The sequence below is a fragment of the Bombus pascuorum genome, chromosome 1 (assembly GCF_905332965.1).
Source record: "Bombus pascuorum chromosome 1, iyBomPasc1.1, whole genome shotgun sequence".
NCBI classification, from domain to species: domain Eukaryota; kingdom Metazoa; phylum Arthropoda; class Insecta; order Hymenoptera; family Apidae; genus Bombus; species Bombus pascuorum.
This window is the reverse complement of record NC_083488.1, coordinates 11,605,348-11,631,234: the sequence shown is the minus strand read 5'-3', so window position 1 is coordinate 11,631,234 and position 25,887 is coordinate 11,605,348. Positions and strand designations below refer to the sequence as shown.

Genomic DNA, 25,887 nt, shown 5'->3' with positions numbered 1-25,887 from the left:
ATATCATCAAATAATTAGACATAAAGATCGAATGACGCGAGTATGTCATCGCGACAAAAGATGAATAAAAATATGAGAATTAAAAGAGGAAATGAGAAGAGAAGAAAGACAAGTCGAGGACGTGGTAACGAGAGCATAGCAATGAACCTTTTGGGATAGAAGGGCGCGGACCACCTGGTTGGCGACGTCGTCCAGGCACCGCTCGTACTGGCGACGCTGAGCGTCCGCGTCTCGTGCCAAGGCAGCGTGTTCTGTTTCCAAGGTCGCTAGACGTGCCACCAACGCAGCATGCACCTCACCAGCACATGCAGCCTCCAAACCGCGCAGCTGACCCCTCATCGACTCGTTCTCCAGTTGCAGCTTCGAAATCTGAGCCTGATACTGATGCACGCGTGCCTATTGACAAATGAAAAACAAAAAATAAAACGTCATTAACCAAAAAGCGGTTCAATGTAACTCGTGTCACTATTTTAACTCGACGAGGTAATTACAATAACTCGAACTAGGGTTAGATTTGAGTTATTTAATTTTAAGTGGATTACAAATGATAGTCTTCGTCACGTGAATCGTAGAATACAAATGAGAATAACACATATTCTTAAAATTATGTGTAATATTTAATTCAAAGTCTCGTAGATTATAGTATCAATTGAGAAATAATACAAATGGCACGAGAAGATGATAAAACTTTTTCTCGGATGTTTCAAAACGATGGATAAGAAAATCAAGGAGCGCTGCTTTGCTTACTGAGAAATCGGCAATAATTCGATGGGCTATGGCGGTAATTCGAAGAAGTGTCGCGCCTCCTCGGTGACCAACTGCAGTTTTCTCAAGGATTCGGCGCAGTTCCGTAGTCAGAGTTAATAACACAAGCGGTCGTTATTAGCAGAAAAGCGTTTAACGTTAAATTAGGGCTGTAGAGACCTGTCGGGGACAGGGGTGCTAATAGAGGGTGCGTGTGTCTGATTTATAACAGTCGTGCCAGCCAGCCGGCCCTTGCTAATGTCTACACTCCCTTCTTCTTTCGAAGCTGAAGGGAGAGCAACGATTTTCTGTCATCTCGCGGGAGAAGAGCAACGAAAAATAGAAATATAAACTGCCCGCTTCATGGAATTCTTTCCACAGCGCACCTTTGCGCGGTGTTTCCCGCCACTTTCGACTAATCTATCGTCGCGATCGTCAGCTTCTGCTCGCCTCTAAATTGCACGCATCGAGCATGGGGACATTTCTAATCTAATTAATTTCTAATCTTGAAAAACACACACGTAACAAGATGTTAAATTCGAATGTAAAAAGAATTCAAAAGACAATTTACTTAAATTTATAAAGAACATAGGAGCGAAGGATACGAGTTGCAATTTTTAGCACATCCTATTGAATTAGATTTTTTTCCTCGTATATCAGCTCCTTTAATCTACTAATAGAACAACGTTAATTTATTAATACTAATAGAACTAAAAACAAAAATTCGTCAGCGATGTGACGAAACCTATTCGCCTCTCATATCAGAAAAAATTATATTAAGCGGAGTTCTCAAACAACTTTTCGTCCTGAGATCGCGAAGAAAGAAGGGGGATGCGCGCTTCGCAAGTAAAATCGAACAGCTAGAGAGAACACTTGCAGGCATTATGGATATACTTCCTCATAGCCGGCAAAGGGACTTTTAGGGGGGTGGCATCGGTAGAGCGGGACGACATTGAACCAGGGGATCGAGTGACGATCGATAATAAACGGTATTTCGTGGGGCAGTGATGCACACCCCACGCGCTCTAAATCTACGACTCTTTTAGAAGCAAACCGGCCGTGAACGAGATAGTGCGTACCATTCTAAGGGTTCGTAGCAAACGCGACCGTTTACCGTTTCCTCCCCTTTCATTGTACACGGCCGCGTTACGTTACTTCGTTAAGTCAGGAATATTGGTCGTTGGCAAATATGTGGCGAAAGTATTGTCAGTTCGCAGATGGCTCGCTTTAGGATCGAGCAGAAATTAGGGAATTTACTGGCGGTATTTGCCAAAATTGCCTTTCTACGAAACCGCATTCTATTCAAATATGTTTCTCTATCTTTGATTTCCGACGTGGTTGGATAGGTATAACGGATAAAAACAGATTTTTAAACATTTCACATACACTGTAGGTTGTAAATGATCGTAAAAGTAGTTTGACTCTACGTCATATTATAGTATATGAATTCGAAAATGAAACCTGTAGAACCTAGAAATGTAGAAGCTTCCTTGAATTTAAGGTAATTAAATATATTGTAAAGAAATGAAAACATGAAAATATTATTTTTAGAAAAGAAGTTTTCTTTTCTAAAAAAGTGGGAAACATTACGTAACATACATACTTTTTCTATAAACGAAGAGGAAAATTTAAGGTCAACTTGAATTTTTAAATGCCATACCCTCTTGTCTACAATACGACAGCATTTTCTCAAACGAATTCATAGATGTCAATCTTTCAGTTTATTGGAAACATAGATTAGTCAAGCTCGAAGGGTTTCGAATAAATGCACCCTCCTTTCACCCGAGTGTGCGTCTGCTTCAAATGTACAGAAACATTAATTAAAACGCCATCCGATCGATAACAGGTCTATCGAAAAAAATATCCTTAATCGCACCGATCGAGTGTTTTTAATCGACGCGGAGTATACATCGCGTGTATATCGCGTTCTTTGGCCCATTGTGTCGCTTCACGGACCGAAAGTACCGAGTAAGAGGACGAAATAAATTGCGTTACGTGAATTCAACGATAAACCCAGCACCCCGCTTTGTGTCGCCGGCAGGAACAATCGTACATGACAACTTCAGCTGAAATACAATAACAGCTTGTTGGTTCGCGTTACGAGAGCGTTGTTATTGGACCATGGCAGCTGGAAGCTTTTTACCAGAGTGTCATCGTGTCTCGACTTCTGTTTACAAAAAAAAAAAAAAAAAAAAAAGAGAAAAAACAAATAAATCGTAGAAGAGAAAAAAGAAATAGCCGCCACGATAAACGTTGGAAACTCTGTTCGATAGACTAGAGAATTTGACAGCCTCTTCGTTATCTGGTCGTGCTTATCGACAACGGGACCAATGGTTGAATCAAGGGGGAGACATTCCGCTTTTCATTTCACCCTAGATTCGGGAAGCTAAAATCCGACGAACCACTCGAACGAATATAAATTCAAGGAGGACGGCACGCGCAATTGAAAACCTGCAGAAATTGAATTCCTTCAGGGACTTATGTTTCGATGTAACACGCGATACGACTAATTATCGAGTGATCTTGATTTTTTGAAATCACAAGATTTAATGGCATCTCGTAATGTTACATAATTTAACATTTTCAAACAAGTGACTGGCAAACATTTTGAAACTTTACCAAACACTGTAATGAGACATAATAATCATTAGGTATTAAACTGATTGTTAAATGTGGTTCTGCTGAATATCGAGGTTTATTAAGATTATGGATAATCGACTAAACTTCTGAGCTACTTCGAAACATTTTTTTGGTAAAATCTTACCTCGTAAGAAAGTGTGAGCGCAGTTTTCTCTTGCTTCAGCTGTTCGGCCCTGTGCTTATGCTGCAGTAACCCCCGTGATGTCTCCTCCATCCTGGAACAAATCGAATTCGCTTGAAGGAGCTGTCCAGTTTTAATTCTCGTCGAAAAGGTTCTAACTGAACCCGTACCGTGGCCCCGTTCAATCCCTTTGCCATTGTTGCGCATGTTTCAATTGCTTCCAGCGTGATAATTCTACCGTGAAATATTAATACTTCAGAGTCCAATATAACTCACCGAGGTCGAAACGTTTGACGATAAATAAAATTTCAAATAAAGAAAAAAAGAAAAGAAAGGAGAAAATGTTCCAATGCAATTAGCCTGCAAAAAATGTATCCTTTGTCACGGAGTTTCACGGTGGAACGGTTTGTGGATTTAAACGATCGCTGTATCGTCGATGTAATCGTTATGATTATAGAGGTGAGAAATTATTATAAAGGGAGATAGTAATGGATACAGTTGTGGAACATGTTGTCACAGCTGTGTCGTGGATAAAAAATGGCTCTCATTTGGAAGACAGTTGCCACTATACTTTGCTACCACCTTCGCTTTCCAACCCCGTTACGAGTTTCAGAACTTTAACCATCTGTCGTAGAAACCATTCTCTCTATTACTGTAACGACACTTCAGACGTCTTTAGTCACGAATGCTCAAAATTCGAGAACCGCAGTAACTTTGAATACATTTACTACTCGTCATTGTCTCTACGAGACACTTGGATTCTACGATTTTCTGTAATCCAACAAAGTATTTAAATAAGTATCAAAGAAGCGAATAGTATAAAGCAGTAAATTAGCTTAAATAATATTTGACGAAGTATTAAAAGGATATTTCTAACGTTACGAAGAGTTTCAACATTTTCGTGAATTAATGTCATTGCTTGGATTTTGATTAAACGTAGTGTTTCGCGTCGAAAGAAGAAGAAAAAAAAAAGAAACTTGAGACGGGAAACGTCCGGAAAATATATTACGCAAAAAAAGAAAGGCAGGAGCATGGTGAAGAAACGAATGGCAAAGGGAAGCTGAAATATACATAAAAAGAGAGGGGCAGAATTTCGCCAAGTTTGGCCACCCACTTTACAAGCAACCCCAGTCGTAGTTCTAACTTAATAACTCGTCGAGTGTATCCGAAGGTTTATCGACAGGCGTGCACGTTTACGCGCAAGCCGAAACGGAAAAAGTCACGACCCCTCGTCAATGTTGATTCGATTATACATTTTCTTCGCGAGTTACGCGGAGGACTAGGTTCGCGACAAATTTCTTCATGCGCACGCTCCGCGAGCTTAATGATCTGATTAGAGATACAAGAGGGTTGCAGGGGCTGAGATATGAAGCCGATTTAAGCTTTCCGAGGGAGACGAGTCGAGGGCGAGTCTCCAACACGCCTGGCAACACCCTTTTCGTTTCCCCCCGCTCATCTCTCTCCTTCTGCCTCTTTCGAAACTAACTTTCCAAACTAACTGCACGCTCCTTGGAGCAAGCGTCCGATTGTTTTCCATCGTAGCAGCCATCTGCAGGAACGCGGAAGGCTTTAATGAAGATTAATTGATAATTACTCGCTGCCACGCTCGACTATCCTTTCCAGAGCCGCGTTTTTTTATTAGAAAAATTATTCTCTGGAGAAGGGTACGACTTTGTTGCGACTCTCTCGTCTTGATAACGAGTTCCTGAACTTATATTATGTGCCATGAAGAAGTTGGATAAATAGTAGAACAATATATACAATGCATACCGCTCGTAGCGTTTCTTCGGGGATAAATTTTAAAGCAGATGAAACTTATCTAACTGTAATCAAGAGTGATGGAATCAAAGTGTTTTAATTAGATGGTCACGTTTGTGAAATGTTTGATATTTCTGATGATTGGAAGATTGCAAAGAGTTCGACGAAGGTTTGAATCTCTGTATTTCAAAATTTTCCAACGTATAATCATGAATTTTCAGGAAATTTTCAGGATGCAACGAAAGATGAAAAAATACGCAAAACCTGTCCAATAGGCAATGTCTATGATTGAACATTTCAAATGCTTTTATTCTGAATTTCACGTCTTAGAGAATTTAGATATCCAAAGTGTAAAAGTCGAAGCCTAAAACTTTTAAAGTATAAATTTTCCAGCGAACGAAGAATATGAAGAGATAATAATGCAGAGGTTTAAAATCAATGAAAGAGCGCAGTCAATGCCCAAGTTCGTAATTAAGTCTTCTTTGAGAAGGTCGATAAGCGGCTGATCGATTTCAATTGTTTCTCGCTTTGGAACGCCTGGAAGACATTTTTATTATCCGTTTTTCCTTAGCATCGTTTCATAGATAGCTCGTTTGTGTACATACTGGATCGTGGAAAGAAACTCCGCGAATAAGCTGATTGTCCCCGCGAAGTTGCTTGTTCAGACTCCTGGATTGTGTATATTCGAGGAGTTCGAGGATGTTAATCGGCTTAGAAGTCCGTTCGTTAAAGCTCCAAGTTTACTTTAACTCTTACCCTGCTTCCGAAACGATTATGAAAATGGCATTCGGTAAGATTGAAGTATCCGATCGGCCTTAAACCGTCTACCTTTATTAACGCGTTCGTTGGAAGGTGACAACGTCTTTATGCGTTTGCTATCTCATCCCGTTATCGTTCACGCTGCCCTGTTTTTACGCTCGTCTCATTTCCATCTCGTTTACTTGAGGCTTCGTAGAATCGTCTCTGATACGAGATGAGCTACAGCATCAACGAAAGATTGTTGTGGTTTGTTGAAACAACATTTTATCTACTAAATTTTTATATCTATTCCGTGATTGCGTAAGTCTTTTAAAAAGTGAAATTTTATTTTTATTCCATAGAATTTCGTAATTTTCCAGCTAACTTCTCTGTTATTTTAAAATAACTGGATTAGAGAGGTTTTAGATCTAATGTAACATAATTTATTACAATTAGATGTTTCTGCAATTATGGAAAATTTAATGATGCAAAAATGCACAGAATGTACATACTATGCAAAAACATGTAAAATATTCAAAGTAAAACTCTCGCTGTAATATATTATGTAATATATACAAAATATTAATTACATATATAATAATTTATAAAGTACGTTCCACCTCTGTATTTCTGTAATTGCGTCCATATTGTGAAAATATAAATTTATATGAACATTTTCGAATCTTTGAGTTTTCGGATCTTTGTATAAATAATAATATCTGTATATTATTAAGTTAGATTCTTATTTTGAAGAGCAGTTTTTCTATACGTATAGCTTGTGAATATTAACGAACGTAGGAGTCTTATTCCTCTTCCGGGGATAACGTAATAATTCACGAGATCTGCAAGTAACCCCGTAACCTTCTTCATTAGAGTTTTACTTGGAAGTCGATTCCAGCTGCGAAACGGGGAGACTTTGCACGGTGATTCCCCGTAACTTATCAACTAGGGTGCCATTTCAGGCGTCAGACTTAAGAACAATGCTCCGCAAACAGTAATTATAAGTGCAAATAGAAGAGCGATTGTCAGCGAGCCCGTCATACGATGAATAATCAAGATTGCAGCCTTTACGGTTACCTTCACTTTGCACATCGTTCCTTTATTCTCTTCCTCCAACATTTCGTGGATTCGTTCGTCCTCGATTGTTTGGTCTGCAGAAAATTCAACTAGAACTCAACTATCGGAAGATTAAACGGCTCCGCTTTCAACTGATATTGGAGTTAGAATTTAGAATGCAGTTCTTAAGTAGAAACTTTTTTATCTAAAACTAAATTACATTTAGATTTGAAAATTTAGAAATTCAAAGATTCAAAGATTAGAAATTCTCCTTACGAATTCTTTGCACTTTAAAGCGGCGGATAAATACAATTCTTATGCTTTCTTATATTCTTCTTGCTAATTAACGTACGTCAGCAGTATCGCGAAAAATGCTTGTTCTTCCTTTTAATTAAATCCCAGAGCAAATTTCACGCTTTCTCTCGGCGTCAAAGCGTCGCCAACTTTTATCAACTATGGTTACATTCTTCACGTGGGAAAACTGTTTGAGCTGCGATAAAGAGGCGAAGCGCGATACCGGGGACAATACGTGGAAGACGCATTGTCCCCAACAGTTTCCGGCCGTTCCAACAAGTGAGCGGAAGATGATTATCGTTTAATGAAAGTCCGGCTACACGCGGTTCCGCGTATAATTCGGCAAACGGTGTTCCTGCATCATTATAATCAAGTTTGCAAGGCAATAGCAGTAAATCACGAGGAACGGCTGGCCGGTGCCATGTGTTCCGGTTGCTGATAGAAACTCCGGATACCTCGGCGACGATGTAACAGCCAGGAAGATGGAGTTCCGAAATTACCATAAAATTATGTTAACAATTTCTGAATCTTCCTGTTATGATTGCATGTGTTGCAGTTACTGTTAGTATTATTTTATTATTATTTAATAATTATTTATTTATTATAATATTCTTTGAGTATTTTTGCATGAGTAGACCTGTAACAAATTTTTTTGGGAAGATTGTAACTTTAGAATAGTAAAAGTGACCAATTCATATTTATACGTATCAGTTGCATCTAGTATTTACCTTTTTCTTTCGATATTTTTATGCGAGTAGATTTAGATGTTTTCTTTGTTTATGTTAAAGTGGCAAAGATAATCTCACGAATTTGAAACTTTTTATAAGAATTTTCTAGATTTAATTTTTATGTACCGTTTTTTGTATTATATATATATTTATATTGTACTTATCTATATTGTTAATGATATACCACTTCATCAGAAGCAATTTTCATATTTTAGTAGCGGTATTAATTAACGAAGGTACTTTACGGACAGTTAAAAAATTGAAATGAATTTTTAATATAATATCGTGGGTCAGCGAAGTGGAGATGGATACACGCGTAAAAGTTAGAGCTCTCGAAGTGTATATGGGGTGGAAAGTTTCTAAGGGCGGTCAATGTAGAGAGTGAAAGTTTCCAGGATGACAAATATGAGAGAGTTTAGAGACAAGAACTTTAAATGGCATGCTTAACTGTCTAAGAACTTCATCGTTGACGTATTACATTCAAAACGAAATACTGGAACTATAAGCACAATATATCGAAAAACCATATGAAAAATGATATATTGTGCAATAAATAAAAGTACACATTAGAAATAAATACAAAATATAATAATACGTTTTTGTTAATTTTAATATTTTAATGTCGCTTTATGAGTAAACCAGATAGATTCACTGTTAAGACAAACAATATCATAATATCTTCGACATGTTATTGTTTCTCAATATTTTAGTATTACGACGAGCAATATTTCTTAAATTAAAAAGGGATAGGAAAACGTCTGTTCAGATCCAGAGTGAAAGTGAAGGAACAATTTTCATAACTGCAAATTACTTCACAACGCACTGAATTTGAAAACCAGAAAATACGATTTACATCGAATTCTACAGCCTGTAATCTTCATTTACAACAGTCTCATCTGGATCATTTCATATTAATCACGTTTCTATCCGTCGATTTCCATATTACTCTCGCAAAGAACCGCCATAAACTCGTATTTCATTAAAATCTATCGCAACAGAATAGGAAGAGCAGTACAGAACGATCGAGCAGCGTTCGGTCGCTGCACTTTGCGCAAAAAGGCGCATAAAATGCAGCAATCCGGAAAAAGGGTTGGCCTGCAGAGTGTAATCCGCCCCTGTGGCATTATTGTAGTCGTGTGCACGAGCGCTAGTAATTGCCAGCGATCCGTGCTTTGTCGAGGAATTGATCAAGAGGCGCTTGTGCGTTTCCGTTCCCTTCGTTTTATTTCATTCCGTTTCGTTCCGTTTTGTTCGACGAGATTCTTTCTCAACGACAGGCAACATCCTCGCGAAACCATTAATCTCGTTTCGTGAATTGGTCCGGGTCACGGGCATTTTTCAACCCGGAACAAGCATCCGTGGAAGACGTATTGTTACAAGACGCGATTGCCAAACCATTGCCGATCCTCGGACGATAAATTGGAAAATCGCGCGATTACTTTCGTTCGTATTACGTCTGGACGAGGAGGGAGCCGGTTACAGGGATATATTGACGACAAAATAAGATTTATTAGGAGAGCGATCTTGTAGACATGTATGTAGCCAGACGTAGGTTTTTGTCACGGTAAAATAGCAGACATACTATATATACTGGTCAAAATTGCTTGGATGTTTGCTTGTTTTTGGCCTGGATGTAATTCCATTGCGAAAATGCAGACGGAAAGACAAATTATGATCTTTCTTTTTATTTCTTCTTTTTATTTTTATTCCAATGTATATTACAAAGAATGTTTATACTTATAAATTAAGTGGATGATTCTAGACATTAAGATAATGAGGAAAGTTCATGTATATAAATGCCGGATGTGTATGGCACTTATTTTTCAAGTTTGAGGAAGTTGAATGTTGCGCTAGAGTCGCCTGTAGGCATGCAATCCACCTTACATCAGTGCGTGCATTTGGTCGAACATCAATGGAACGTTCAGTACTAATATTAATAGTATTGAATATAAGTATAAACGTTATGGAGCACTTTTGTTGTTTGAAAGATTCTATATCATATCGTTTATGTGTTTAAAGTATCGTTCGGATAAAAATATTGAGATATTTACAAGCGATAGCATAGGGCCGATAAAACAGAACATAATGTATTTGAAATTCGATGTTTAATATTTCAAGTAGCGCATAGGAATCTTCGATATTGCACCATTTCTACGATCAAACGATTATTAAATTTATAAACTACTCAATTTTAATCAAGGATGCTCGAACGTATTCCTCAATTTGTATTCTATCTACTCGCGTCTGCAATATTACCTACTCGAACTACTTGCAAACACCTTAATTTTCATAACTATATTAATGATAGAAAAACAGAGTAAAGATAGACTACAATGTAAATGAGACTAGACTGTAAATTGCAGTTCGTTGAAACCAAAACTGAAAACAAAACTAAATCCTTAGTCTCAACAACGGACTAAAGCAATACCTAGGGTGTACACGGTATTGTTCTCTGGGAACACCCTGCCAAATTAACCAAGGGAGCTCATTACATACAGAAGTTCCGTTACTAGTTTAACTATCACCCTCTCTTACAACATAATCCTTGCCGAATACCGTATTTCGGTATTACAGCTGCACCATGTGTAGATGTATTGCCTTTAAACGCTCATCTACGATAAAATCGTTATAACGCAACATTAATCTCAATGGGTTAAAGCAGTGTTGGTCGTGCTAAGCTCCGAGGCTTTGGACGCTATTATATTTCAGTTATTACTGTACATAAGTATCGACTGCTACTGTGTTACCTTTAGAAATATATTAATAACATCGCGTTTTATGATGGCTAACAAAATTTTAAGTTACTTTCCTTCAACTAAATATCCTAAGCAAATTTTCAGTCTACAAATTTTTTATTAACCTACTTTTAGGACGTACAATAAAAATTACGTTACTTTCACGTAACTGAATATTCTAAGAAAATTCTTATTTTTAAAATTTTTCATTCTCCTAAGTTTAATCTGACACAAAACATGCCAGGTGAAGAATGAAAAATAAATGTATTTTTTAAGAGAAATAATGAGTTTTACGTAATTGAATATTTTTAAAAAATTCTTATCCCTTACATTCTTCATCCTTAATTCTCATCTATCGTAGAATATGCTATGCAATAAAAACACGGCAGAAGGTTGGTAACAGCAACGTGTTGAAAGGTCTTCATTAACGAGGAAAAAGGAGGAGAGAAACGAGCACTATCGTTGCAGTCTTATTGTAAGCGTTATAGTTTCCGCGGATAATAATGGCGCGAGTACACAAAGGTGGCTCTGACACCCCGATTCAATACTACATTCATGGATACCTGTTTGTCTTAGCCGCCGTCTGCGTTTGCATAGCTCACGTGTACGTGAACGTGCATGCTCCGTACTATCGCTCACGTGTGATCTAACGTGTAAACAATAATTACTCTCAGCAGTTCGAGACGCATAGTCAACGAGGATTTTCCCATTTTAGAAGGGGTAGAAATGTTCGTCGACGTATAATCGCGTGTTGCCTATTGATGACAGATGAAACGCGAAAGGGAGTGTAATCGAGCCGCTTTTGCAAATTAGTCGCACTCCTTTACAAACTTGGAATGCAAGAAAATGCTTTTAGTAGCGCAGAAAAAGGGGTTGATGTTGGTTTGCGAGAAAGAGATTTAGCTTTTTGTTTGAAGAAACGCGTAAGGTCGGTAGAATCGAATCGTTTCCGCACACTTTGCAAACTTGGAATGCAAGAAAATACTTTTGGCTATGAGAAAAAGGATCTGATCGTGGTTTGCAAGGCATTTAGTTTTTCAAAAGGGCGAAAAAAGGAAAATGGAATTTGTAAGGAAAAAGAAGAGTTTAAGGGCTGCTCTTAAACATCTTTTTCTGTTGAGAAAGCTTGGAAGCGCTTGTGTCGTTGTTTTGAAAGCTCATGCGTAGAATACTTATAATCATAAAAGAATCTCATTTAAATTCCAAAATTTTAATTTAAATCTACACGCGATAATGTGAATTCTTTGAGATGTGTAATTAACAAGACTAGCTTACAAGGTAATAAATAGCAAACAATATTATTCCAGACCATAAAAGATCTTACGTAATTGCTTTGGAAGATCACAGATATGGAACTAGGTTCCCATTTGTCGGATTAAACGGGTATAGTAGTCTGTCTTTGCCAAATATCCCTGTTACATCATCCTGGGGGATGTTCACTATCCAATCTGTGTTTTCCTCTATCTGGCTTTTCTTACAAGTTACATTTCCGAGTGAATCAGTCTCTCGCAATATTGAAAGCAGTTCGCAATCCATAGTTTTATCTCGTTCCTTAATTTCTCTACTATTGCTTCAATGTGATGCATTATGTTTGAAAGGAAATAATAATTGCACCAGTTTCTAGGGGAAAAGACAAGGAAGCCGCGAATACTTTAAAACAGCGGAGGCCGTTCGTTTTCTCAGATCCTTAGAAGTGCATAATTTATTTATGAATCGCAGAAACTAACTGAAATATAGGGTGAAGCGTCTCGCAATGTATTTATACGGATTGCACGGAGGCGACGTGCCGTTAGCAGCGAAGACAAACGCGGTTTCTGGGCCGAGGGTGATTGTGAACCTTTTCCCCAAAGGCAACGGTAAAGTTTGATAACAAAGAAGATTGGATGGTGAACAGTGACACGATAATGGTTGGTTTATTATACGAGACCGCGCTTTCGTCTAACACGCACAGGGCTCCGGGATAAGTGTCTGCTCGGGGGTTGAAAAAGAATCGTTTCGTCCGTTCGGAGCATGACATTCGTCTGAAAATGTTACGATCGTAATTTCTCGATGATTTTCATTTTTTATCATATAAGGAAGATTTTTATTTCAATAGCAGGAATATTTTAAATAAGGAAGAATCATGTTATATATTTTTTATCGAACTAATTTGACGTTTATTCTAAAAAAAATTCTATTTTCAAATACAGTTTATGTATCTGGTTTTCATCTACGTTTTGTATTTAAATAAGAAGAACACTTTAAGCAGGTACAATTATGTTATATATTTCTTATCAAATTAATTTGACGTTTATTCTAAAGAATTCTAACTTTGGAATACGATTAATGTATCTAGTTTTTGGTCTTTGTTTATCATTTCAATAACAAGAATATTTTAGATAGGAAAATATCACGCTATCTTTTTCGATGAATTAATCCAATGTTTATTGTAAAGAACTTCCACCGAAAATTTGGAATACAGTTTCTATCTATCTTTCGATCTCCTCTTGTCAGTGTCAAAATACGTACATCAAAACGTGCATGATGGTGTATGGGAATTGATTGTTTATCTTTACAGTGGCGTAGCTTCGTTGAAGGGTGATAACGATCGAGCGAAAGTCTCGCGATTATTTTCCCACAGAGACCTACTTTTATCGGGTCGAATCGGATCGCGTGCCATTCCTGCGATCCTATTATGAGAAGCGAAATCTACCCCAATTTTCAATCTACCGAACGTTCGATTATCCCCGCTTATGACAGCTTTGATCAAATACAACCGATAGCCACGAAAATTGACTGTGTTCCAGCAGAATTACTATTAACAATGCCCCCGACGAATTCATTCTTCTGTGTACTGATAGCTGTGTTCAAATTTACATAGAAATACGCTCACCCTATATGCACACGTGTCTATATACTTTATTAATGCTTTCAAGGGAGTTGAAAAAAAAACACGTACATATATCGTAGTTACAAAAATTATATTCGAATTATAATTTCTTTTTTTTTACGATCATATCGATATTCTATAGCACGATCCATATCTACAATCAGTTCTAATTACAAATATTGTTGCCTCGAACTTGTTAACATTCACATCGTATAAACTTTGACTGAGGTTTCCCAAATAAAAAAAATCAGCCATCGATCTATAAAAAATTGGTCCTCGAAATACTCTAATACAAAATCTATGAAAACTAAAATCAAAATTATAAATATATTAATAGTACTATAGCATTCAAATAATAATTATGTATACTATCTCTGTATATACTATGTATACTAACACGGTATCGAAATTGAACAGATGAAATTCATTCTGAAGCTGATCAGAAGCCTGAATACATTGCACCGTGAATGCTAATAATATATTCCCGTATGAACTGGCCGATGACCGCAATACGATATTCCTTTAAGCGCTGGTTCTTGTCACGGGAGCAGAGTTAATTTATTAACACTTTACCGACCGCTAGCGGTTCAACAGCATACGCACGTTCGACCGGCAGCTCAGGCGCAGATTCTCCCTGGCGCCGGCTCTGTTTCGGTTTAGATTCTCCAATATCGTTCTTTTCGTTCATCGCGAACGGTAAGTTTTTCAAATTGTTATAAAACTGTGCGAGCTTACAAAGCAACGTAACTGACGTAATTGAGCAACGTACTTTAGTACTCAATAACCAATTACTGCTCAAATAATAAGAAAGATTATCGGCGACAAAAAGCCGATTAATAAGCTATCGGTCGGTAAGCGTCGACAACAAAAAGCCGATTAATAAGCTATCGGTCGATAAGCGTCGGCGACAAAAAACCGATTAATCGGCTATCGGTCGGTAAAGTGTTAATAACGAAAGTGTATGACACGCGCGTCTTTACCCACCATTTTGCCATCACTATTCTATAGGTACGTTTAACCGGCGATGATCGTTTCGAGGCGCGATCGTGCTCAGCCGCGGATGCATTTACGACAAAAGTAGTCGGTGGATGGGAGGTGGTGGCTATAAAACGCGTAATAAACGGTGCTTCGTGTATCTGGCTAACACAATGCGACGGTAACCGTGCTTAACAGGCACTCGTAAACCTGTATTCGGTGAAATAAATTGAACGGCACCGTCATACGGCGAAACATCCCGATCCCGTGCTACGCAATAACGTCGAACGTGTCCTGGAACAATAGCGAATGGAACGCGGCGTTCCCGAGGCCACGATTAAATCTTCCATCGATCGTTAGGCTTATTTCCAGCCCCGGTTGATCGCGTGCTGAAAACAATTCTGGTTGATCTGCTTCGCGATCGACAGCTATGATTGAAAATGTTTGGCGAATTGGGTGCCTAATCCTCTTGGTACGATACAGTCGGAAGTGTGAATATCTTTGGTGTCAGAGAGAAGCAATTTTTGATTTACAGGGAAAACGTAAGCGTGTGAACATTCAGCTCGTAATTGCTATATATTTAGACTGGTAGACGTAAGTTGTAGATTGTAGATTGATCAACGATATGATACCTCATGACACACACATTCGAAATGACCACGAAAATAAAAATTTCTAAAAATCCATAGGTCCTACCAATTATGCGTTAAATACTTTGCATGGTCGATTATGACGCAACGCACAACGTGTGAAAATACAAATCGAAATATACAGAGTATTCCTCGTAAAGTAATCCAAACTATCTTCTTGGAAACTACAGTGGATATCGACTAGCTTCTTTTTTACATTTTAATGATACAAGAGGACAACAATTCTTTTGAAATGTAATGTCATATTAATTTTCCTTTGTTAAGATATTTCTTACAAAACTAACGAACATTTGCTTGAAGCGTTTTTCGTTAATTTGCGTAATTAAAAAGGTCTAACGAAAGGAAACTCTGCGAAGAGGCTATCCAAGACGTCAGAAAGTACTTGAAATAGACCTATTGTGAGGTGCAATTCATTCCATTAAGTGTTCAAATGACGGTCGTTCGTTTCTAAACATTTGGTTGTTCTTTTCATGATATCGTTCTGTACATCGGACAACATTGTTGCAGATACGGATTTACAAAATTTTCGTAACACTTTACACGGACGATCCTGTATAATGGGAAGAAGAATTCAATAATAAATAAATTTTGGCTGCCCAAACTTTTCTACGTATCCGACGCAGAACAATAAATAAATAATACGAATTAGGTGATGTGAAAGATTTACAGAGAAACGATTAGAAATCACTTGATATCTGGCATCGGCAAGGATTTACGGCGCCAGAGCAATTTTCGGAGGGAATTTGGCGACGCATGAATATCGTAACATTTTGCAGAGACCCGAAATGTGCGGCATGCGTCGTACTTTACGGTATAATTACAAGGAAGGCTCGTAATTACCCGGAAAAATGAAAAATGTCGGCAGGAAATGGCGGCTAATTCGAGGTTAATGGGCGCGGCGCGGCCGCACACAGGCCGGCCATAATTTCGCGGCAATTTTCGATCGTTACCATCGAGATTGCCATTTCCACGTGGACTTTGGAATTGAATAATTTTCACCTATCATTTCCGTGTTCTCTGGCGACGCGCAAATTTCGCTGGCTAATTCGGCCTCTCCGAGCCGGCGACGGAAATCGTTCGGCCGCCTTCTGCCGAGTAGATGGGAATTCCGGTCTGTAATTTGCACGACGAACTTTCGATTTTCAGCAGGTATCGCGCGAACGCGTTCCAGTACGCTTTACGGCTGCAATAGACCGCGCTTTACGATGTAACCATCCCATTCCCGATCGTTTGCATCGTAAATACGGCGAAATTGCCACGTTTCATAGGGACAAGCCAGCTCAAGAGTTTCGTTTTACTATGCGCTCGCTGTAGTATATAAAATGTACGAAATAAAACATGTTTTGAATTCCGATTGCATTTAAATTACCGTTGAAAAACTTCCTTCGGGGATTTCGTCGTACGTTCTCTTTAAAATCGATAAGACATTTTCGGGACCTATTCATCAAAGAGAAAGAAACAAAATTATGTCGCGATGCAAATTTTCTTGGCGTTTATACTTGTTTCATGTAGATTTTATTCTCCACTAATTCGTATTATTTTTTACTATATTTATCGTTATTAGTAGATTACGAATGCATATACAGTCGTGTGAATGTTGAAGAAATTTAAAGACTGGTATTTTAAATTTACCTTAGACTTTAGTATCATAATTACCTCATTTTTGGCAAGAAATAAACTGATGGAAATAAGTTATTAATTTCTTGAGAACTGAACATTATTCGTGTATTTTTGCGATGAAATTGAAATCTTGACGGAAGACGGAGCCGGTCGGTGCAACTGCCGAGAAATGCAAATCAAAAAACAGACCCAAAAGCTTCCCGTATACCTCAAGGAACCAAATTCGCCAATTTAATTGCCAGTCACGAGAAACTACCAGCGTCTCGAAGGAAGATCGATCGACGATCGTGACGCAACTCGTTCATTGTCCTCTTGGGTCGAAAGAGACGAGACGTGCAACGAACTCTCGTTCGACGTCACTTTGAAATCACGAGCAAACATTGCACCCTGCCAGGCCAGCGGAAATTACCTAACAGCCTGTTAAGCGCGTTTGTTCGTGGCTAGTCGCTTGGCTGGCAGACGTGGAACCGCTCGAAATTTCGCGATTTTGTGCTCGAAGCGAGGACACTCGTGTATTTCTCGTACGATCGGATAGGCAAACAGTCTCGCGATAGAGGCTCTCCTCTGTGAAAATTAAAAATTCCATCCTCGTACGGGCCGAGCGGTGTTTTACGAGCGGAGTCGCGCGTTATTTTTGCGCGAGCAGACACGAAATTCAATTTTCCATCCACCCTTTGCCGCTGGACACGTAACCATGAGCGTTCTCCGCGTCCGAGAGGGCCCATTAACAGCGCTGAGGAACAATGCCTGCTAAATAGGCACACTGAAAGGGTGCTGCTTTGGGAACAGAAAGAGATGAAGAGACGAGGAGGGTGCCGGAGGAGCAGGAAGAGTGATATGCGAAAGAAACGAGGGAGAAGGAGATTTATGAAATGAGAATCGAAGAGGAAGATGAAAGGTGAGAAAAAGGTGTAAAATTAGACTGTGCTGAAGGGAGGACAAATGGAGAGCTTAGAAAAATAACGAGTAAAAGATAAGAAGAAGAGGGATCATTTTTTGTAAATCTTTCCGTTCAACCATCAAATAAAATCAGAAATAAAGAATTGGAAGAGGAGGCTGAAAGGCTAGAAAAAGGGAGTCGAATTAGGTTGTGGAGAAAGGCAGAATATGTAACGAGGATCTGGAAGAAAAATTAAATGAAAACGAAGAAGGATGGATGGATCATTTTTTGTAAACGCTTCTCATATCATTGAATGAAAGAATAATAGGAATGAAAAAATAAGACATAATGTGTTACGACCGTTCGCGACGAGACGCGATCGCGAGGAAGACGCCTCAGCGAGAGGCGTAAATTCTTGTTAAGATTCCAATAATCGACGCCGCGAATCAGTCGTTCCCCTGTTTCGATTAGGATAACAGAGGTAGTTCAAATGATTGTGACACTGAATTAACGGGGTTAATATAAACTTGTATATTTAACAATATCTAAAATTATAATGAACACGTCACAAATGATTTAACGATGGTACAATTAGTTTGTTACTATAATTCGACCCGACTTTATGATATTTCTCGATGTATTCGTTTGACTAAGCGACCTCGATTTTATTCCTCTGAACCTCTCGATGCAGTCGGTTTGAATCCTGATTTGCCACTGACTGCCCCTCGATTTTGTCCTTTGTCTTCTCTGGGAGACGACTTCCACCATGCTCGGGTCTCGCAACCGTTCGCGCCTATGATCTCGTATGCTACCTTTTTTGTGTAGATAAAATAACGGACCGAAGGCGAATCGATGTTTCTAGAACTCGCTACTTGACGACAACTATGCGTTCATCGCTACTTTGTGTATATCTCGACGGTCATGTAAGACAATCCGTCCGCGACACTGCAGCACCAAGGGAGACGGTTAGAAACACGGTCTATAGTGAGCCTCAGGGCGTAACATAATGCATTATAATTTATTATCGTGTTATATGACAATTGTAACAGAAAGAGGAGAAATAATATCTGTGAAGTAAAACGTAAGATACAGTGAGTGATCTGTTATTAAAGATGACTTTACCTTGCTGAGTAAATAAATTAAAAATAGGTATATTTAAAAAAGGGAGAAATATGGAAGGAAATCCTCAAAGATGAATTAATATAGGATGAGAAGAGGAGAAAGTCTTCGGGGTATAATGAAGTGGTAAAAAAAAGTAGTTGAGTGCAAAAAAAGGACAAAGCGTAAATAGGAATCAAAGGGCAGAGAACGAGGAAGTTAAAAACTATGAAGGAATAAAACGAGAAGAGTGGAGAACCGAGCAAAACAAAGGTGGAGGAAGAACAGTTAAAGCGACGAACAATTCAAAGGACAGACAGAGCAGCATGGAACAAAGAGAGGCGGAGGCGACTGAAGAGCAGCGTAGACGAGAAGAAAAACGAGCACGAGGAAAAAAGGAGCGGAAGCGTCGTGCGGATAAAAGCGAAAGAGAAAGAGAACGACTTAACGAACGAGCAGGAAGGAAAGTCGCTCGTGACGGTTGCATTTGAAGCTGGAGATTCGCAGCTGTTGCAGGCTACGTTATTTCGCGAATTTGTTTCGGCTGACGCTTAAAGAATTAAGCGGAAGTTTACGAATTATTAATGTTGTTAATATTAACTGTATGATAAATATGATACATATAGTTTGAATTTTATTAAACGGAGATAAATGTTACACATGTAGGTAATTTTGTTTCATGAAGTTAATTATACTGAAGTTAATCGATAATATACATATAAAGATTTTTCATAACCAAAATTAATTGAAATTCCATAAAAAGTCAATAATATAATTAATGCTGCGGCAACCAAGAGTTTTGAAGTATGTAACAAGTAAAAATACATGTTTAGTTTCAGAATCGGGCAATCGTATTTTTCAATTGATTCCGAAGATAATTAAAAAATTTCTTGAGTAGAATTTCTGGCAAAGTACACACAAAAATTTCTACTCCACCGGCATTCGATAATACGTACTTAGATGATTTCATTTTGATTTCATTTTTCAAAGTATATGTAAAAGACTCAAATATACTAGATCTAGTCCTTTTAATGTCTACCGTATTTTAACATCAAATGAAAGAATATTCTCGTTTGTAATGTAAAAGTTTCGGTTTCAGTGATTAATCGAGATATTCGGCCACAGGGTGCAGAACGTGTAAATGCGTTAGAATGAAGATCGAAACGTGCACATTGCACACGGCTCTTCCACCCCTTTGGCGGGGCACAGCGCGTGATGACGTTTCGTGCAGGCCGTTCATAAATTGCGACCGTGCACACGGTTCGCGTACTTACGCGAGAAATTGCGGGAATTAATTATCGTTGATTCACGTGTCGCGGCGGCTCTCTCTTCTTTCCGAGTCACCACTCTGTACCCGTGTACCATTTATTATCTCTAATTCGCGTTTTTACTAGAGGAATCAGAATATGCTGGAAAAATCAAAGAAGCGGAAGGTGGAAAAAGCAGAGTTGATATTTGAATTTACCACTTGTTTACTGGTTGGCTAGCTATGCAAATTAATTTGCATTTTATTTTTGCAAAGGATAATATGTATATCGATAGGACTATCTTCTCTCACATAATAATCGTAAAGGCAAGGTACACGAAACTGTATTATTAACTGGAATTGTTATAAGTTGGATTATATAGCATCGCGTGACGAAGAAAGGGAATATACAGAGGATGTACCGAGACAAGATCCCTCGCATAATTAAATTAATAAGTTACAAGTCATCAAAACAAATGAAATTTTGCAAGTAGTTTGATTATTCTATCTAATGAGAAATTATCAAAATAGTTAGTTCTGGAGAATTAAAAAAAAGAAGCTAATAATCTATAAATTGTAAATTGTAAATTTGTTAATATCGTTATATTTGATAAATTTACATAGTGCTAGAAGTGACAAAGGGAGACAAGATAAGAATTAAGATAGAGCAAAGGGCAATGAAGTTTCAGGAGAAAGCAGAAGAAGAACAAAGAAGAAACTGCTGAAAGGAAAATAAAGGAAGGAGAAAGAGATCGAGAGATGACGATTACGAATCGAACAGCTTAGAAGAGCAAGAAATGGTGAAAAAGGTAAAAGAAAGGGACAGAGAAATCCAAAGACAAGTGCAATATAAGACAAGATAAAAAATGCAAGGTAAGCTACAAACAGATAAGAATAAATGTATAAGCAGAGTATTTCAAAAGAGCTGAGGATGAAAATAGTCAGATGCTAATAACAAATGCTAAATGTGGTAATATAGAAACATGGGATAGGTAATACGAAAAGAAGAGGAGAAAAGGAAGTGCAAGATTTGCCATGAAGGACCAAGCTTGCTGGAGCATATGTTCAGGGAATGTAAAGAACTGGTAAGGGGGAACTTGAAAAGGACATAGTCAATGGTAGGGAAAGAGAAAAAGTAACAAAATGGTTGAGCGAAGTGGAGAAAAGGAAGAAAGACGAAGATGAATAGATAATGAAAGAAGGTAAGTGTGTGTGTGTGTGTGTGTGTGTGTGTGTGTGTGAGAGAGAGAGAGCAGAATTGAGAAATTAGTCTAAGTAAAGTAAATAAAATCATAAGCATATGTATACGTATAGTCATTCGGTATAGTCGTTAATCGACATTGTAAAGAGACTGAACAAAATCATTTTCAGGGTTGCGAGGTCAAAAATAAAGATATATATGTATATACTTGATAAATTATTGTGTCAAATTTCTGTCGCTCATTTCCTTTTTCCTTCGACATTCGTGCAAACAGAAATTTCCTTTTCCTATTTTATATTATCTTCGAACGATTATTCAATTTAATTTTTGCTTTTGTACGAATGAGTTACACAGCGAAGCGGCACGTAACCGATTACAGTGGCACCAAACAAAAGCATAAAACGATCCTCGTCGTCTGTTGTTGCTCGGTTTTGATTATCGCCACGCGATCCCCGCCGGGTAATTACGCCCATTAATTAATCATGAGTTAAATAATAAATTAACCGGGCATACGTTTGCGAATTAACTGACCATTGCGGCAAATAAACGCGCTGACAAGTTAAATACAAATTAATACGTCCGACCACTGTTAATTATTAATACCGGTCGAATAAGTTCCTGATATTCGAAGCACGCGGATAATTCGATATCATCAGAATTTCAATTGATTTACGCGACGGATCGCAATGAATAAGTAATAGGATTTTTTTGGAAATGTGAAAGTATTAATTATGCGGAACTAAAGGGTTCATGGCGAACTTAATTGATAACGTCATGTTTAAATTAGTATTAACATTAATCAAGAGCGTATTTTTCCTCAATTATATCGCTGTTTATATATTTGTTATTGTATGAAATGTGTTCGATATATTTTTTATTATTTTATATATTTCCCTTCTAAAATAAAAATAGTAAACGCTGCAGTGTCATAACTTTCAAGTGATAAATGATACAAGTATCAAAATTAGTTTTTATTGTTACTTATTATTGCTTATTGTTATTAGTTTCTATTATTTACTTTTATCTTATATTATACTATTATACTCTTATATTATTCGATACAAATATCTAGTACACCGCTTACCATTTCAATTCTTTAACCCTTCCAAGTCCACCTCCGTAATATTACGTTCGATAAAACACGTTATACGTATCATATAAAGCGTTTCGTTCTCACGCATTTTCCTAAAATTCAGTGAGCCCTTATTAAAGGCTTAATAATACTTCTATTTATTTTCGTAGTTAGAAAATTATATTATATAGATATATTATCGGAGAATTAAGAGAAAGGTAAATAGTCGATTCTTTCGCCATTTCGTTTTTTACGTGAAGGCTAAAAAATTTTCGGTAGTATACGTAACCCTTGTCACGACCAGTGTCGATGGAACGAAAGATTTCCAGAAAGGGTCGAAGGGATCAATTCTCCGACGCTGTGAATTCCTGCCGGGAACCGTTCCAGGAAGGAGGGGCATGCCAACTCACGCACCGCGTAACACGCAAGCAGAATGCGTGTACATTGGCCGGACATTTTTGTTCTCGAGGATATAACGCGACATGATGCATTACAACCGGCCGGATATACCGGCTGACGGTTTTCTGTCCTGAATGAATAATCACATCGGTTAACGCGACACGTTCGCCCATCTCTGCGGCTGGAATTCTCTTCGTGTTCAAATCACCATGCTTCGACTTTTCATTAGGGTAAAGAATATCTTGTCGAGGTTCCTTCTTCTTCTTCATCTGCTCGTTTCGTTATCCTTGAAATGATCTGGTTTCGATCGATCAATACCATTGTACAATCGTTCAATATAGTTTGACAGATATTTTTTACTGCATTATTTACGATAAATAATGTTTCTCGAGAAGCATAATGTTGATTTTTATTATATGAAATTCTTTGCAAATTCTTCTTGAAAAATATGATAATAGATATACATAATGATAATTGAGATACATTTAACGTCAAATAATTAATCAAATTTTTCTCAAGGGAAGATGTATCCCTTTGATATCTTCTTTCCAAATTTTAGAGAAAATCTTGAGTATCTTGGAGGATATAGGAGTTTATTCATAAAAAGTGCGTAGAATCGTAAAGAATATACAAGCAGCACAATTTAAATATGTCGAATATTTCATGGATCAAGATCAATTATGTAAAAACTACTTATATTTTGATAATATCTACTGAAATATAATGTTGACTTCGAGTCACATAGATTCGACGAGAACAACAGGGTCGAAGTATAATATCAAATGGTCACAGATAATGCAACGTAAAAACGCAACGTAAATGCATCGAATAATTCTTTCGATCGTATGATAATCCATTAAAAAAAAAAACATTTCAACAGATAATTTAGTTAATCTGAACAGGGTGCTCGAGCTTTACAAGATGAATTTAATGTTAAGATACGTTGAACAGAAAAAAATGCCTATGAAATTACAGGGCACGTAGATCGAATGGTTCATAGCCGCGAAAAGCAAACGGTTGGCTGTAATTTAGTTTAAAGGGGTAATAAAACAGCATAGACTTATCGAACATGACGTCCTATCGGGATGTTCGGATGAATTGAGACTCGGAACAGCGGAGGGGTGATGGGACCAAAGGGTGGCGTCGTTATTGCTGTCTGTAGACTGTCATTTCCGTCGGTAGCATGGCTGATATAGCCGTGTCGTAGCGATGTTATCGACTTTTCAGCAGATACCAGACACGATTGATCGCGATAGATCTTCCACTTTGCAATTTCTACGACTTTACAGTAGCTCACGAAAGTATCTGAGCAGTTACGGTAGGAAACTTTTATATATAAGTATATTGTGCGTGATATACAAAATACTTTGAAATTTCACTAACACTGTAACAAAATATGGCTGTCACGATTATATTGATTGAATTTGAAGTCAATTTGAAAATGTATATAGTAGTTACAAGATATTTATTGCGAACTTACACTTAATAACAAATTAGTATAATTGTGAATAGTCATTTTAAACATACAACGAGTGTCAAGTATAGTTCCATTGAAAAATAACGACTATTTAAATCAATATCTTTATAGCTTCGATGTATATTTACAGATTTGTCTCAAATTTTACCAATGTAACAATGATAGTCGAATTCCACTGTATAGATCAAGTAAAAAATTTATGTTAAATAGGGCTTGAAAATTATCGTGTCTTGTTTTATCTTTTTTCTTTTGTTACATTATATGTGGTAAGATTATTTGTTTGGTATTGTCGATAATTTTGGGATCTCAAGATCTAAAGGGAGTTTAGATATCTGGCATTCATAAAGACCTAAGACTTACCAGGATCTTAGGAACGTTGAATATTTCAGAGTTTCCATGGACCTCGTACTCTGAAACTCTGCCAGATTCTCAAGATTTTCAGAAATTTCTAATATCTCCGGAAACCTTGAAACCCATGAGACTTCTAAGGCCTCAGGATTTCAGGGATCTAGAAATCTTTCAAACTACCTAATGGTCTCGAGACCCTTGAAATGCTACGAATCACTCAGTCGTCGTAATACTTTCTGAAACCTTTACATTTTACATATGTATATCTTCGTGAGCCGTATCATCCATTTTCAAGAATCTACACTCATCGGACTCGGATATGTATTATCCAAATTCTGTACATCTGTATCCGTTGGAAACGTAAACCGGTTTATGTGCTGAGACGAAACTTTTGTTCCATTTTACAAGAGAATGATTAGGTTCCAGAGTATATTTCTTACGACACCTTTCCTGTGCTATTTCGAATATCAGCAGGCTATTCGTATCGCACATCTCTGCTTTCTCAATGATCGATCTACTGTAACGTCTTCTGCTTTGACATTTTTTATACGATGAAATAAAAAGTTTGAAGTTTCCAAATCAAGGGCAGATCTCCACCGATTGAAAAGTTACATACACAGACCGTATACAGGAATATTTAATTAAATTGTTTCCTGTTTATTGTTCCATTGTCTTGGTATCTAACATCGATTCTGTAAGCAGCGTCTACATCTTTTATTTGCAGCTTCTGTACGACCCAAACTTTCTTTCGTATTCGAATCCTCTGCCGCATTCGATTAACAAAATCAAACGCAACGCGAACAAAGTACGCAGGTTCCATTCGAGTCTACGAGAACGCAATGTATATCCTCGGGGAAGATCTGTGAGATTCCCATGCAATTTCAAGTTCGCTTCATGCTGTTCTCCAAGTTCAAGACTGCATTTTAACGAGACGCGTTTCTATTACGCATCTTGGTCTATAGCGGGTATCGCTGCTTTCAAGCTGAATGCTTTCATGTTTGTTAAGCGTTTCGCTGATTCCATGGCCCTTCGCCGAATTCGTAGATATCGTTGCGCCGTGAAGTTTCTAGTAGCTGGTTGCAGCGCTGTTATACTCGAAGAATATGCTTCGCACTTGAATCAGACGACGTGCCATTCGTGCGAGAAGAGCAATTTTCGTGAATTGACTTACGCAGACGAGATTCGTATACATTCGTACTATTGATGTTGTCTTGATAAGAGAATGGACATTACGTTAT

At 37.8% G+C, this 25,887-nt stretch overlaps 2 protein-coding genes across 9 annotated transcripts in view; both read right to left on the bottom strand.

Moving 5' to 3' along the window:
- The window catches only part of LOC132904638 (uncharacterized), a 394,190-nt gene that overhangs the window by 9,407 nt on the left and 358,896 nt on the right, over nt 1-25,887 (bottom strand). For 7 of the 8 annotated variants that reach the window (XR_009657643.1, XM_060955304.1, XM_060955332.1 and 4 more), the window contains 2 exons: nt 3,509-3,599; nt 148-396 (listed from right to left, as the gene is read on the bottom strand). Coding sequence is in view for 7 of the 8 variants with exons in the window: in XM_060955304.1 (XP_060811287.1) it covers nt 148-396; nt 3,509-3,599 (340 nt within the window). In the remaining variant the exon portion in view is untranslated. The remainder of the gene's footprint in view (nt 1-147; nt 397-3,508; nt 3,600-25,887) is intronic. The other variant, XM_060955323.1, reaches the window with a different exon arrangement.
- The window catches only part of LOC132904675 (bumetanide-sensitive sodium-(potassium)-chloride cotransporter), a 202,168-nt gene that overhangs the window by 47,621 nt on the left and 128,660 nt on the right, over nt 1-25,887 (bottom strand). The window lies entirely within an intron of this gene.